Source organism: Camellia sinensis, chromosome 11 (genome assembly GCF_055761805.1).
Source record: "Camellia sinensis isolate YWXY chromosome 11, ASM5576180v1, whole genome shotgun sequence".
In the NCBI taxonomy this organism is placed as follows: Eukaryota; Viridiplantae; Streptophyta; class Magnoliopsida; order Ericales; family Theaceae; genus Camellia; species Camellia sinensis.
Genome location: NC_138971.1, coordinates 153,228,470 through 153,241,334, shown reverse-complemented (window position 1 = coordinate 153,241,334; position 12,865 = coordinate 153,228,470). Strand labels below are relative to the sequence as shown.

Sequence of the window (12,865 nt, the reverse complement as noted above, 5' to 3'; positions counted from 1 at the left end):
GTGAATATTAAGAGTATTATTCAAATATAAAAGGGTGAATTTCAACAAAAAAAAAAAAAATCTATAGGTTTCATGCGTTTTTTCATTTTAAATTTCAACGTTTTAATTTCGACAAATTAAATCTTAGACTTTCATCTGTATTTCAATTTGTCTCCTTCATCCATCTTCGTCTGTGTAAGGTAACAGAGGAAGTTTAAAATGAAAAACACGTGAAACCTTAAAGTTTATTTTGTAATTAATTCTTTTTTATTATAGTACTTTTAATTTAAAAAATAATTAATTACACAAAAAAATTTAAAAGTATTTTTTATTTTAAATTCCCTTCATTTTACACAGAAAGAAATGGACGAAGTAGATAAATTAAAACACAGATAAAACTTTATTAAAATTAAAACACTGAGATTTAAAGTGTAAAACACGTGAAATTTAAAAAAAAAAAATTCAATAATTAACCCAATCTTTAAAAAAGAAAAAGAAAAATAAAAATAAAAATAAAAATAAAAAGGAGTATTATTCCGGTATGAGAATGGGCATCACATCACACCAACTCCGGACATTGGCTTTTTCGACTCACGGTCTTGTTGCTAACGTTTATAATATGCCCTAATCAACAGCTCTCTCTCTCTGTCTCTCTCCAGCGAATTGGAGGGAAGAGAAAGGTTGAGATTCACCCACCCACGTCTCTCTCTCTCTCTCTCTGTGTGTGTGTTATATATCTGAGTGAAATTCAGTCTCGACCAACCACTACTGTAGTTTGTCGCATCCGACGTCTCTCTCATCAATCTTTTATGTATATTTGTGTTTGTTGTCCTTACATTTCACTTCTACAAACCTCATTTGCATCCAAGTCCTCTCTTTTCTGCTCTGGGTTTCCATCACAATGACACACTGATTCAATATCTGGTAATTCAAAACTCGATCTTCAAATCCCTATTTTCTCTCATTTCTTATATCTTTATATATATATATATATATATGGTTTAATTTGTGTTGTCATTCTCAGATTGCATCTTATAAAGAGGGGGTTCGGTTCGATCTTGTTCTTTTCCTTGCAATTTCAATCCGGGTCAAGAAAAATCGGCTACGGTAATAGCCTTCTTGTTCTGATTGATGGAACGTGATTTAGATTTTATTTATTGCTGTGGATATTATTTGATTTATTTTGCTGGCTCTGTTATGCTATTTGTTTATTTTCCACTTGTGTTCCGCAAGTTTGGTCATAAAAGAGAGATCTTCATATTACAACTCCGCCCAATGTTTAGTGTCTTGTATCAAATAAAATGAACTTGAGATTTCAATGACATTGTTTGGTATTGTTTGATTTTGCTACTTTGGAATCTGATTTTCATAATTTTGCTTATGTTTGGTGTTTCATGGAATGAAATGGACTATAATTGCGTACAATTTTTTTGAAATTACAAATTGAAGCAGCTTCTCTTTATTTTTGTTTTCCGTCTGTCTTCTGATTCCAAATGAACAACTGTATAGTCCTTTTCCTACTGCTTTTGAAATCTTAAAGAGCCTTCTGCTTTTGTGACAACTATTCTAGAGTCTTGTTACTGTAATTCATGTTCTTCACCTTAGAGTTGATTTGATTCCATTAGATTCACTTCCATTAAAGCACAATTAAGGCCAAGTTTGGCATCCTCCAAAAAATCCAAAAAGTCAAAAAGTCACTATCCTATTTAAGTCACGTCATCTTATTTAAGTCACATCACTTCTCTAACACATCACTTCAAACCCAACCCAAATTCAACCCATATTTCATAAAAAGTCAAAAAGTGCACTTATTTAGTCTTCCCAAACTTGGCCATTAGCACAAAAAAGAAAAAGGAATTTTTTTTTTAAAAAAAAGAAGAAATTAAATGCCAAATGCTAGATGGATCCTCAAAATAAATCTAGAAAGCACTAGCCATGTGCGCCACTGGAGCTAGAGCACAAGGGAGATTGCCTCATCTCATATGGTTCGAATGATCAATTGGGTTGAAACTTCTACTGAAAATAATTTTTCGGTGTCCCAAGCAGATAGTGCCAATTGGATGAGGATTGATCATCTTGCATCTTGTCAACAAGCCCTTTCATATGCCACTACATCATCCACTTAACCATATTTTCTCTCATTTCATATTATTGGTTAATTAATAGGCCTTGGATGTGCTATTCTTTGAAATATACCTCAAAGAGAGAACAATTAACTTTTCTTTTTCTTTTTCTTTTTTTAGAAAATATATACTTTAGAAGTACTCTGAATTGAGATATGAGTTTCCTTAATGTGAGTGTAACTTTAGGTAAGCTGAATGTTGAATCGGTTTAAATAAAATCTTCGTGAGAAAGCATAGTGGGGAGTGGGGAGTTAACTCCCCACTATGCCTTGTCTATAGTCTGATTAAATTTATGTCCCGCAGTTCATACTAATTAATATTGCTATTATATTGTTAACTCCTCACTATGCTTTGGCTTGAAAGGTCCAATTCCATGTTTTCAAATCGCAGTATAGGTCGTTGTAACATATGTAATCATCGTGTAATAGTATTAGGAGTATTGGCCAAAGAGTAATGAGAATTGGAAACTGAGCCCATGAATTTTTGTAAAGCAATAGCAAACACCTAAAATCTCATTGATACACATGTTTTCAAATTGAAAGCTGACTCTCGTGAAATCAGTTGAATTTGGTAAATGAGAGCATCCTTATAATTTATTACAAAATTTACAAGCGTTATGGAGCATCAAATCTAAAGAAGAAACTTCTTTTATCCTTCACTTCATGTTTTGCTTTCTCTGATCTTTTTTATGGGCATACGTTTCGAACTTAGCTAAACAGCCTCAAGCTAAATCATTTTCTCTTTTCTCTAATATGTTAACATCCTTTTAGCCCATTGATTATAATTTATTAACCTAAGACTTCTGGCATGCTTTTTAATATTTTCTTTAATCCTTACAAGCATCATTCCATCTTTGTCTCTTTTCAATTGAAAATATAGAAGTGAAAATATCAGCACTAATATAATCACATAAAAAGGTTTACTCTTTAATATCAGCACTGATATTTTCTCTTCTAATTTTTCCCAGTTGTTTATTTCTTTAATTTTAACCTTTGACTCTTTAGTGTTTTACCATTATTAAAGAGTAAACCTTTTTATGTGATTATGGATGATCTTGTATTTAAATTCTTTTACCTGATTATGAATTTACCACAACTTGTTTTTGTCATTATTTATGTGATTATTGTTGATAAAAATGTCAGTACGCGTAAAATACCCTTAAATTTATTTTAAGTAAATTTCTATAATTTTATATATCTTTTACTTAAGCTTATTTGTTATCTGTTGTTTTATTTACGCATCTTAATTAATTTTCAATATATTTGATACATTCCAGTTTTGCATCTTGCGTTACTAGGGATAGAACATCTAGCCTTCTTTTCAAAATACTATTTTTACTTAAGGACGAGTTATCATAGGTGACTTGTCGTATGTGAATAAGATAGTGTTAGCATATTATATTAGCCGAAAGTTTCACTAAGGTCTGTCTGTAATCATTTTGTGCCCTCAGGGATTATCTTGTAATTGACCTTCTTGTAAACCCTAATCTTCATTTATAAATAGGGGGTGATATTCTATCATACCCCTAAGCTGGTTACTCAAGCTTCATGGTATCAGAGCTGAACCTCTAGGGTTTCGGCGCACCCTCGTTGGTAGACCTTTACACCAACGACACTCTAGGGTTGGAAGCTTACCTGGGTGGATCATCACTCAGCCGTCAGCTCGTCTTCCTCGCCTTCCTCTGTCGTCTCCCTCACCTCGTCGATCTCCTCAGCTCGTCTTCCTCGCCTTCCTCTGTCGTCTCCCTCACCTCGTCGATCTCCTTGCCTTCCTCTGTCGATCGTCGCTCGTCGTCGTCTTCCTCAGCCTCTGTCTCACTGTGGTATGATCTCAGCCTTGGTATATATAATTATATATATATATATATCCTGATATTTATATAAATATAGCCTGTTATATATATTTATATATAAATACATGTATACATAAATAAATCAATCTATATATAAAACAAAAAAAAAACAAAAAAAAAAAAAAAAAAAAAAAAAAAAAATGGTTTCTTAATTTTGTTATGTCTTTATAGTGGTCATTGTGCCTGTTATCTCACTACCACCTTCCGGGTTTGTGATTTCCACTAGTTTTGTTGCGGGTTTGGTAGTATTGTATCCATGATAGATTCCACCAGTGTGTCCCCTTCTTCTCAAACACCAAAGAGTGAGAGTCCCATTCTACCTACTACCATGACTGAGAACCCCAACCCTAGTCTGAAAATCACCACCTCTCTATTTAATGGTCAGAACTACCTAGCATGGTCTCAAAGTTTGACTATGTTTTTGAAAAGCAGAGGGAAGATGGGGTATGTTGATGGCAGGATACAGGCACCTAGTACCATTGACTCAGGTTATGACCAATGGGAGATTACCAACTCTTTGATTATGAGTTGGCTTATCCATTCGATGGTTCCAGAACTTGGTGAGGGCTACTTGTCTATGGAGACTGCCCAGGACGTTTGGGAGGCTGTGGCTATTACCTATTCTCGCAAAGGAAATTTTTCACAAGCATTTGAGTTGCGCCGATCTATTGAGAGCTCACTTCAGGGGGAGTAGACTGTTCTTCAGTACTTCACTTTCCTCACCAACGGCTGGAAACGCCTTGACCTAAGAAGCACGGACACTTCTAAGAAGGTGACGTATCCGTGTCGTGTCCGTGTCGGACACCGACACTCTTCGGACACTTCCCGACACGTGTCCGACACTCGTCAAAACGTGTCCTGTTTTTTAATTTTTCTTAAAGATCCGGACACTCTTTGGACACTTGGAGGACACATGTGTTTATCGCTTAAACACACGTGTCCATCAATTAGACATGGGTGAAACTAATTATAAGTTTGAACAAAACAATTTAAGATACAAAATAAAACAAAAACCATATGAATTTATAGGAATTAGTGTCATATTGCATTTTTTATTATCTTTGAATGATATATCTATATATATAACATATAATAAATATATATAGAATTATATATTTTATGCGTGTCCCCCACGTGTCGTGTCCTGCATTTTTTAAAAATTAGCGTGTCGGCGTGTCCGTGTCGTATCCGTGTCGTGTCGCGTGTCCGTGTCCATGCTTCTTAGGCCTTGACCACCTGGAAGACTATAAGCCCGTTTGCCCTGCTGATTCTGTCGGGTACAAGAAGTTCATCGCACGGGAACGGGTCTTTAAATTTTTGGCCGGCCTAAATGTGGAGTATGATCCAGTTAGGGGTCGAGTTCTGAGTATGGACACTCTTCCTTCACTTCAGGAGGCATTTGCCTATGTACAAAATGAGGAGAGTCGTCGGTCTGCTATGATGTCCCCTGTCTCTACTGACCGTTCCGCATTACTGTCTACTCCTCGAGATGGCCTCAGCCTGCCTCCTCCGTCTGCTGCTAAGGAGTCTATATTCTGTGATTATTGCAAGAAGCCGCGGCATACTCGTGAGACGTGTTGGAAGCTTTATGGGACTCCATCCGGGGGTCGAGGTGATCGGTCTGGTTCTCGAGGAGGTCGGTCCGGCCAATCTCGAGGACGTGGTTCCTATTCCCGGGCTCATCAGTCTAGTGCCGTTGATACCCTTGAGTCTAATTCTACTTCTGTTACCCAAGCTTCTGATACTGAGCTGGAGGATGCTTTGCGCCAATTGTTGGACCGCCGATCTTCTACTGCTCTCAGTACCGCTTCCTCGTCTTTTGCCCGCTCAGGTAACTTAGCATCTTCTCCTTGTGCTTTCCTGTGTCATACATCTTTGCCTTGGATTATTGATTCTGGTGCCTCAGATCATATGTCTGGCTCCTCTGATCTTTTCTCTGTCTATAAGCCCTCTTCAGGTCAGGACAAAGTTAGGATTGCCGATGGTACTGTTTCTTCCATTTCTGGAAAAGGTTTAGTCCAAGTCACTCCTACCATACATCTATCTTCTGTTCTCCATGTTCCCAAGTTTTCTGTTAATCTGTTATCCTTAAGTCGTCTTACCCAGGATTTGAATTGTAGTGTGACGTTTTTTTCTGATCATTGTCTTTTTCAGGACCTTGTCACGGGGAGGACGATTGGCAGTGGTAGTGCAGAAAATGGTCTCTACTTCCTAGATCAACCGGACAAACTTGCTTATTCTTCCACCATGTCTTCTACTACCCCCGCTGATTTATGGCTGTGGCATCGGCGTCTTGGGCATCCCTCATTTCATTTACTTAAGCATTTATTTCCTTCTAGTTTCGCAAATCATCATGTGTCTGACTTTCTTTGTGAGTCTTGTCAACTTGGCAAACAACATAGAGCTTCTTTTGCTCCCAGTTTGAATAAAAGTTTCGTTCCTTTTTCATTAATACATTCTGATGTTTGGGGTCCCTCTCGTGTTCTGTCTGTGAAAGGTCATCGCTGGTTTATTACATTTATTGATGATTTTTCTCGTGCTACTTGGGTGTATCTCATGAAAGATAAGAGTGAGGTTTTCTCTGTGTTTCGCACTTTTCATAAGCTGATTTGTACTCAGTTTGGGGCCACTGTCAAAATATTTCGTTCTGATAATGGCGGAGAATACATAGATTCTGGGTTAGGACAATATTTCTCTACTCATGGCATTATCCATCAGACCTCTTGCACAAATACCTCTCAACAAAATGGGGTGGCCGAACGCAAGAATCGGCATCTTCTTGACATGGCTTGGTGCATGTGTTTTTTTATGAATGTGCCTCGGCCCTATTGGGGCGACGCTGTTCTCACCGCTGCCCATCTTATTAATCGTCTCCCTACCCAGGTCTTGGACAAACAGGCTCCGCTTCACGTCCTCCTCGGTTCTCCGTCCTTGTTTTCTATTCCTCCCAAAATATTTGGTTGTGTCTGTTTTGTCCATAATCACTCTCCCTCTCGTGGTAAGTTGGACCCTCGCTCCCTCAAATGTGTTTTCCTTGGTTACTCCCCTACTCAAAAGGGGTATAAATGTTACCACCCTTCTTCTCGTAAGTGGTTTGTGTCCATGGATGTAACTTTCTTTGAGTCCCAGTCCTATTTCTTGTCCTCTCCGGTGTCACCGTCCTCATTTCCGGGGGAGCCTTGGTGTGAAGTGAGTCCTGTGCCTCCTATGGTGGAACCAGTTCTTGTGCCTCCTATGGTGGAACCAGTTGTTCTTGCACCACCCTCTACTACTGTGCTTCCTATGGTGGAACCAGTTGTTCTTGCACCCCCCTCTTCTACTGGGACTATCGAACCCACTGTCACCAAGAATAAGGACGGGATGTTTATGTTCGGGACATAGATAGAAAACCAGTTAACTGGATACACGGGACCGTTTTTGCTACTCCACTGCCATCTCCTGCTTCTGATGAGAGTCTGGGTAACTTTGAATCTCTTGAGTCGATTGATCTTGATGTTCCTATTGCCAAGAGGAAGGGTGTGAGATCTTGTACTCAACATCCTATCTCACAGTTTGTATCATACTCTCATTTGTCATCCTCATATAGAGCATTTGTGTCCAATATTTCCTGTGTTAGCATTCCTAACCATTTTCAGGATGCTCTTGCTACCTCTGAGTGGAAACTAGCCATGATTGAGGAAATGAAAGCACTTAGGAAGAATGACACTTGGGAATTGACTGAGTTACCTACGGGCAAATGACCTGTGGGATGTAAATAGGTATATACTGTGAAACACAAAGCAGATGGGTCTATTGAGCGTTACAAGGCAAGACTTGTGGCAAAAGGGTTTACTCAGACATATGGCATTGATTATCAGGAGACCTTCGCACCAGTGGCTAAAATGAATTCAGTCAGAGTACTTCTCTCTCTAGCAGCTAATCTAGATTGGCCGCTTTATCAATTTGATGTCAAGAATGCTTTTCTCCATGGTGACCTCGAAGAAGAAGTATATATGGACATTCCTCCGGGTTTTGAGGATCATCAAACAGAAGGCAAAGTATGCAAACTACGGAAGTCATTATATGGTCTCAAACAGTCTCCAAGGACTTGGTTTGAGAGATTCACTCAAGCTATGTTTAAATATGGCTTCAAACAAAGTCAGGCAGATCACACATTGTTTGTGAAACATTCCTCACGCGGTAAGACTACAGCACTTATTGTTTATGTAGATGACATAGTTCTTACAGGCAATGATAGTGGGGAAATACCTCTGTTGAAGAAATATTTAGCTAAAGAATTTGAAATCAAAGACTTGGGAAGCTTGAAGTATTTTCTAGGAATTGAAGTTGCTCGCTCTAAGGATGGGATATTTATCTCACAGAGAAAATATGTGCTTGACCTGTTGAAAGAAACTGGGATGCTTGGCTGTAAGGCATGTGCCATCCCACTGGAACCCAATCAGAAATTGGGGGATGATGAAGGAGGAGAAGTTGTGGATAGGGGGAGCTATCAACGATTAGTGGGTAAGCTCATTTACCTATCTCACTCCCGTTCTGATATTGCTGTTGCTGTCAGTGTAGTTAGTCAGTTTATGCATGCTCCTCATCAGATTCACTTTGATGCTGTCATGAGAATCTTGAGGTATTTGAAGTCTGCTCCTGGTAAGGGTCTGTATTTTTCAAAGTATGATTATCTTCGTGTAGAAGCCTATACAGATGCTGACTGGGCTGGGTCCGTAACTGATAGGAGATCAACTTCAGGGTATTGCACATTTGTTGGCGGCAACCTAGTTACTTGGAGGAGTAAGAAACAGAATGTGGTTGCCAGGTCAAGTGCAGAAGCTGAGTTTAGAGCTATGGCACAAGGTGTGTGTGAACTTTTATGGATCAAATTATTGTTGCGTGATCTAGGTATTGATCAGACGGACTCCATGCGGTTATACTGTGATAATAAGGCCGCCATCAACATCGCTCACAATCCAGTTCAACATGACAGGACAAAACATGTTGAGATTGATCGCCACTTCATTAAGGAGAAACTCACTAGTGGTACCATTTGTACTCTTTTTGTCCAGTCTGGTGAACAACTTGCTGACATTCTCACCAAGGGGATTGGGAATAAACCATTTCATGACATATTAGGCAAGCTGGGCATGAGAGATATCTTCGCACCAGCTTGAAGGGGAGTGTTAGCATATTATATTAGCCGAAAGTTTCACTAAGGTCTGTCTGTAATCATTTTGTGCCCTCAGGGATTATCTTGTAATTGACCTTCTTGTAAACCCTAATCTTCATTTATAAATAGGGGGTGATATTCTATCATACCCCTAAGCTGGTTACTCAAGCTTCAGATAGATGGTTTATTGGAGATTCGGAGCTAATTCAGTTGTGGTTTTCCTAGATTGTGCCCAAGGGTTGTAGTGGGTGTCATGTAGACATCTGTTGGTTATTGAAGTGGTTTTGCTTGGAACATGGACTACTGGCGTTTGCTTAGCCTTATATTAGGTCCATCCTACAATCAGCTTTCTGTGGTGCTGTGAGGGAATTTGATTATTAGTTATTTTTATTGAAACAAAATTTGTGTTGCTGACCAAGTAGTCGGGACATAGTTGGATCAACTATTGTTATTGCCTCTTGGACTTGCTTTTTTTCCCCTGCAAGAGTGTTATGTTTTATCCTGGAAATATATGTCCTTTCTTAAGCAATTCATCCTTTTTATTTGGGTGGAGGGTTTCTCTCTAGCACAAGGATAGCCCTCAAGGAATATATTGTTTTTCTGATTACGAAGCCTGGAACACAGAGGTTTCCTATTGCAGCCCTGTTTTCTAGATTGCTTAATTTGAACAACACAAGTTATGTTACTTGGATTGGGGAACTGGTGTCCGGTGCGGGTATTTGTCTGTTTATTTTACTTTTTAGGATAAAATGGTTTTTACAAGGTGTCATGGAGCATTGCATAATATGAAGTTTTATGCATAATTTTATAGTAAATTTAAAGAAATGTTAATAAATTCTAAAATCCATTTCATTGTCAGTTGCGACAGGTCTTTACTAAATATTTTTTTCTGTATGAATGTCCAACTACACGTCTGACCCTTAGTTAAGTGTCGAATGCCCAATATGGATACTTTTTACATTTAGAAGAGTCCATGATACATAGCTAAATTTAATGACTTTTCCTTTAACCATTTGAATTAATCATTTGATTCCAAATTATTTATTATTATATTTTTTAAGCTGAATCGTTTTTGATATATGAAATTTGCAGATGGGTGACGTAGCCAAGGACCTAGTTGCTGGGACTGTTGGTGGGGCAGCGCAGTTGATTGTTGGACACCCCTTTGATACGATCAAGGTCAAACTCCAAAGCCAACCCACACCACTCCCAGGTCAACCTCTGAAATACTCGGGTGCTATGGATGCTGTCAGAAAAACGATAGCATCAGAAGGCCCAAGTGGTCTGTACAAAGGTATGGGGGCACCTCTTGCCACTGTGGCAGCCTTTAATGCTCTCCTATTTACAGTTAGAGGACAAATGGAAGCTTTATTGAGATCTGAACCTGGTGCGCCTCTGACCGTCAATCAGCAGATAATTGCTGGGGCTGGGGCTGGAGTTGCCGTCTCCTTTTTGGCTTGCCCCACTGAATTGATCAAGTGCAGGTCAGTTTAATGGTGCTCTGCAATTTTCATTTTTTATTTTTTTTCATTTTGGAAAATTCTGACAATACAGAAATCCTTTACAGAATGCCTATAAAATGTAGTGAGTTTCTGTGATAGGTCTTTAATTGATTTTTTTGGGTGATATGATAGAACATAAATCAGCCCACCATTTTGTATGAAAAATCTGAAAAGTTGTCTGTATAGCATTACTCTCTCCCTCTTCCCTCTTTTTTTTCCACCTACTTTTTTCTTTGGCACTAAAACCTAGTTTTCCCATGTTTTATTGAGTCAGACTTGGACCCTTGCTTTGCCATCAAGCCTACTCAACCTGATTGTGTCTAGTATAATCATCTTGTAACCTAAAATCCTGGTTATGAGTAATTTCTTAACCATTTTAAAAGTTTACAAATGTTTGAGGGTTACCAAAAAACACTAATACCCTAATGATTTAGGTTATGAAATGCATGTTCGGAAATTTGGCACATTTAGTGATTCAAAGTGAATCCAAATTTTATTATCTTAAACGTTTCTTTACGAGGAAAATGTGAAATTTAATGAACTAAAAATCTAGGGAGACTGGAGTTTTGGAAGGACAGAATGTATATAAAAAAAAAAAAATACCTTAATACTCCTCCTAGAAATGTGGTTTTACATGGTCAAATTCAAAAGACATATACACTATATTGGATGTCTAATCGTTAAAAGAACATTACAAAAGAAACACCTTAAATTCCATTAGTGTAATCTAAACAAAGTCTATGCCTATCCTATTTAGAGCATATAGCGTATCATGCTCACTTTTCCGTTCCATGTACCAGAGTGATTTGCATTTCATGTAACATAGTTTTAGATTACCTGTAAAATGACAATTTGTGTTTCTTTCCCTCACTTGAAAAGTGCTTTTGAATTTCCCTTGTTTTTCGAATTTCCCTTGTTGATGTCACTATCTTCAGTGATTTCCAAATTGAAAGTTTCTATGCCATTGTATTCAAGCATTTTTTATTAGGCGCTATGCTATTATGAGATGGAGACCTTTAAAGAATTACTCATGAACTGCTCAGGATCTAACTGTGAAACAGGTTGCAAGCACAGAGTGCTCTAGCAGATTCTGGTTCAGCTGCCGTGGCAGTGAAGTATGCAGGACCAATGGACGTGGCAAGGCATGTTCTCCGATCAGAAGGTGGTATGAGAGGTCTCTTCAAGGGCTTAATTCCCACTATGGCACGAGAAGTTCCTGGAAATGCTGCAATGTTTGGCGTCTACGAAGCCCTGAAGCAGTACCTTGCGGGAGGGCAAGACACATCCAAGTTGGGAAGAGGTTCTTTGATTATAGCAGGAGGCTTGGCTGGAGCTTCCTTCTGGGTTTCTGTCTACCCAACTGATGTTGTCAAGAGCGTAATTCAAGTTGATGATCACAAAAATCCCAAGTTTTCTGGCTCGATTGATGCTTTTAGAAAGATTGTGGCCTCGGAGGGAGTGAAAGGCTTGTACAAGGGTTTTGGACCTGCCATGGCTCGAAGTGTTCCAGCAAATGCAGCATGCTTCTTGGCATATGAAGTAACAAGATCTAGTTTGGGATGACAAACTATTTTGAATGAAATTCTATTTTTTCGAATATGTTAAATCATGTTCGGTTAAGATTTCTGCACAATTCATTTTTGGAGCCAGAAGAAAGTTTCATTGACAAAATAACGTACTTTAAAGTTTCATTTTCACGTTAATTATGCCTTTTGACATGTAATGCACGCTCAAGCTGGCGAGTTATTTCAAAATAGGAACAAAAATGGAAGAAGATTGTGCATCAGAAATCTGTTTTGGGTGATCTAATTCATTTTTGAGCTTGTTTTTACAGGTAATTTGTAGTAGACTGCCAATACATTTGGCTGCTGCTTTGTTGCATTTGAGTCCCATTTCTCAAAGCTAATAAAGCATGGTGGACCTTCATTTTTTTTTTTTTAGACCTTTACACATAGGGCTGCAAATGAGCCGAGCTAAGCTGAGTTTTTAAATGTCCAAACTTGTTTATTAAAAATTAGTCGAGTTCGAGCTTGAGCCGAGCTCTAGTCAAGCTTCAAAAATCTAGCTCGAGTTGGGCTCGTCAAATATTTGTTGAACTCGAGGCTTAAGCTCGCTCGATTACGTAAACGAGCCGAGTTCGAGCTCGAGCTTGAAAAGAAAATAAATTTAAATTAATTTATTTATTAAGATTAAAAAAAATAAAAAATTTTGAGTAAAATTTATAATATTACTAATATTAATAATAAATCTCATC

The 12,865-nt window shown here is 38.3% G+C and overlaps 1 protein-coding gene across 1 annotated transcript; it reads left to right on the top strand.

Annotated features, from left to right (window-relative positions):
- Positions 1–528: 528 nt before the first annotated feature.
- LOC114277736 (mitochondrial carnitine/acylcarnitine carrier-like protein) lies at positions 529–12,401 on the top strand. Its single transcript, XM_082895910.1, has 4 exons — positions 529–903; positions 1,004–1,086; positions 10,202–10,593; positions 11,673–12,401. Exons 3-4 carry the CDS (start codon positions 10,202–10,204, stop codon positions 12,172–12,174), a joined length of 894 nt encoding a protein of 297 aa, XP_082752036.1. The 5' UTR covers positions 529–903; positions 1,004–1,086; the 3' UTR covers positions 12,175–12,401.
- Positions 12,402–12,865: the final 464 nt, after the last annotated feature.

Bases quoted from the DNA above. Each gene is read 5' to 3' on its own strand.
- LOC114277736 (XM_082895910.1), top strand. From the start codon at position 10,202: ATGGGTGACGTAGCCAAGGACCTAGTTGCTGGGACTGTTGGTGGGGCA. The intron at 10,594-11,672 runs GTCAGTTTAATG...ACTGTGAAACAG, and splicing joins ACTGAATTGATCAAGTGCAG to GTTGCAAGCACAGAGTGCTC.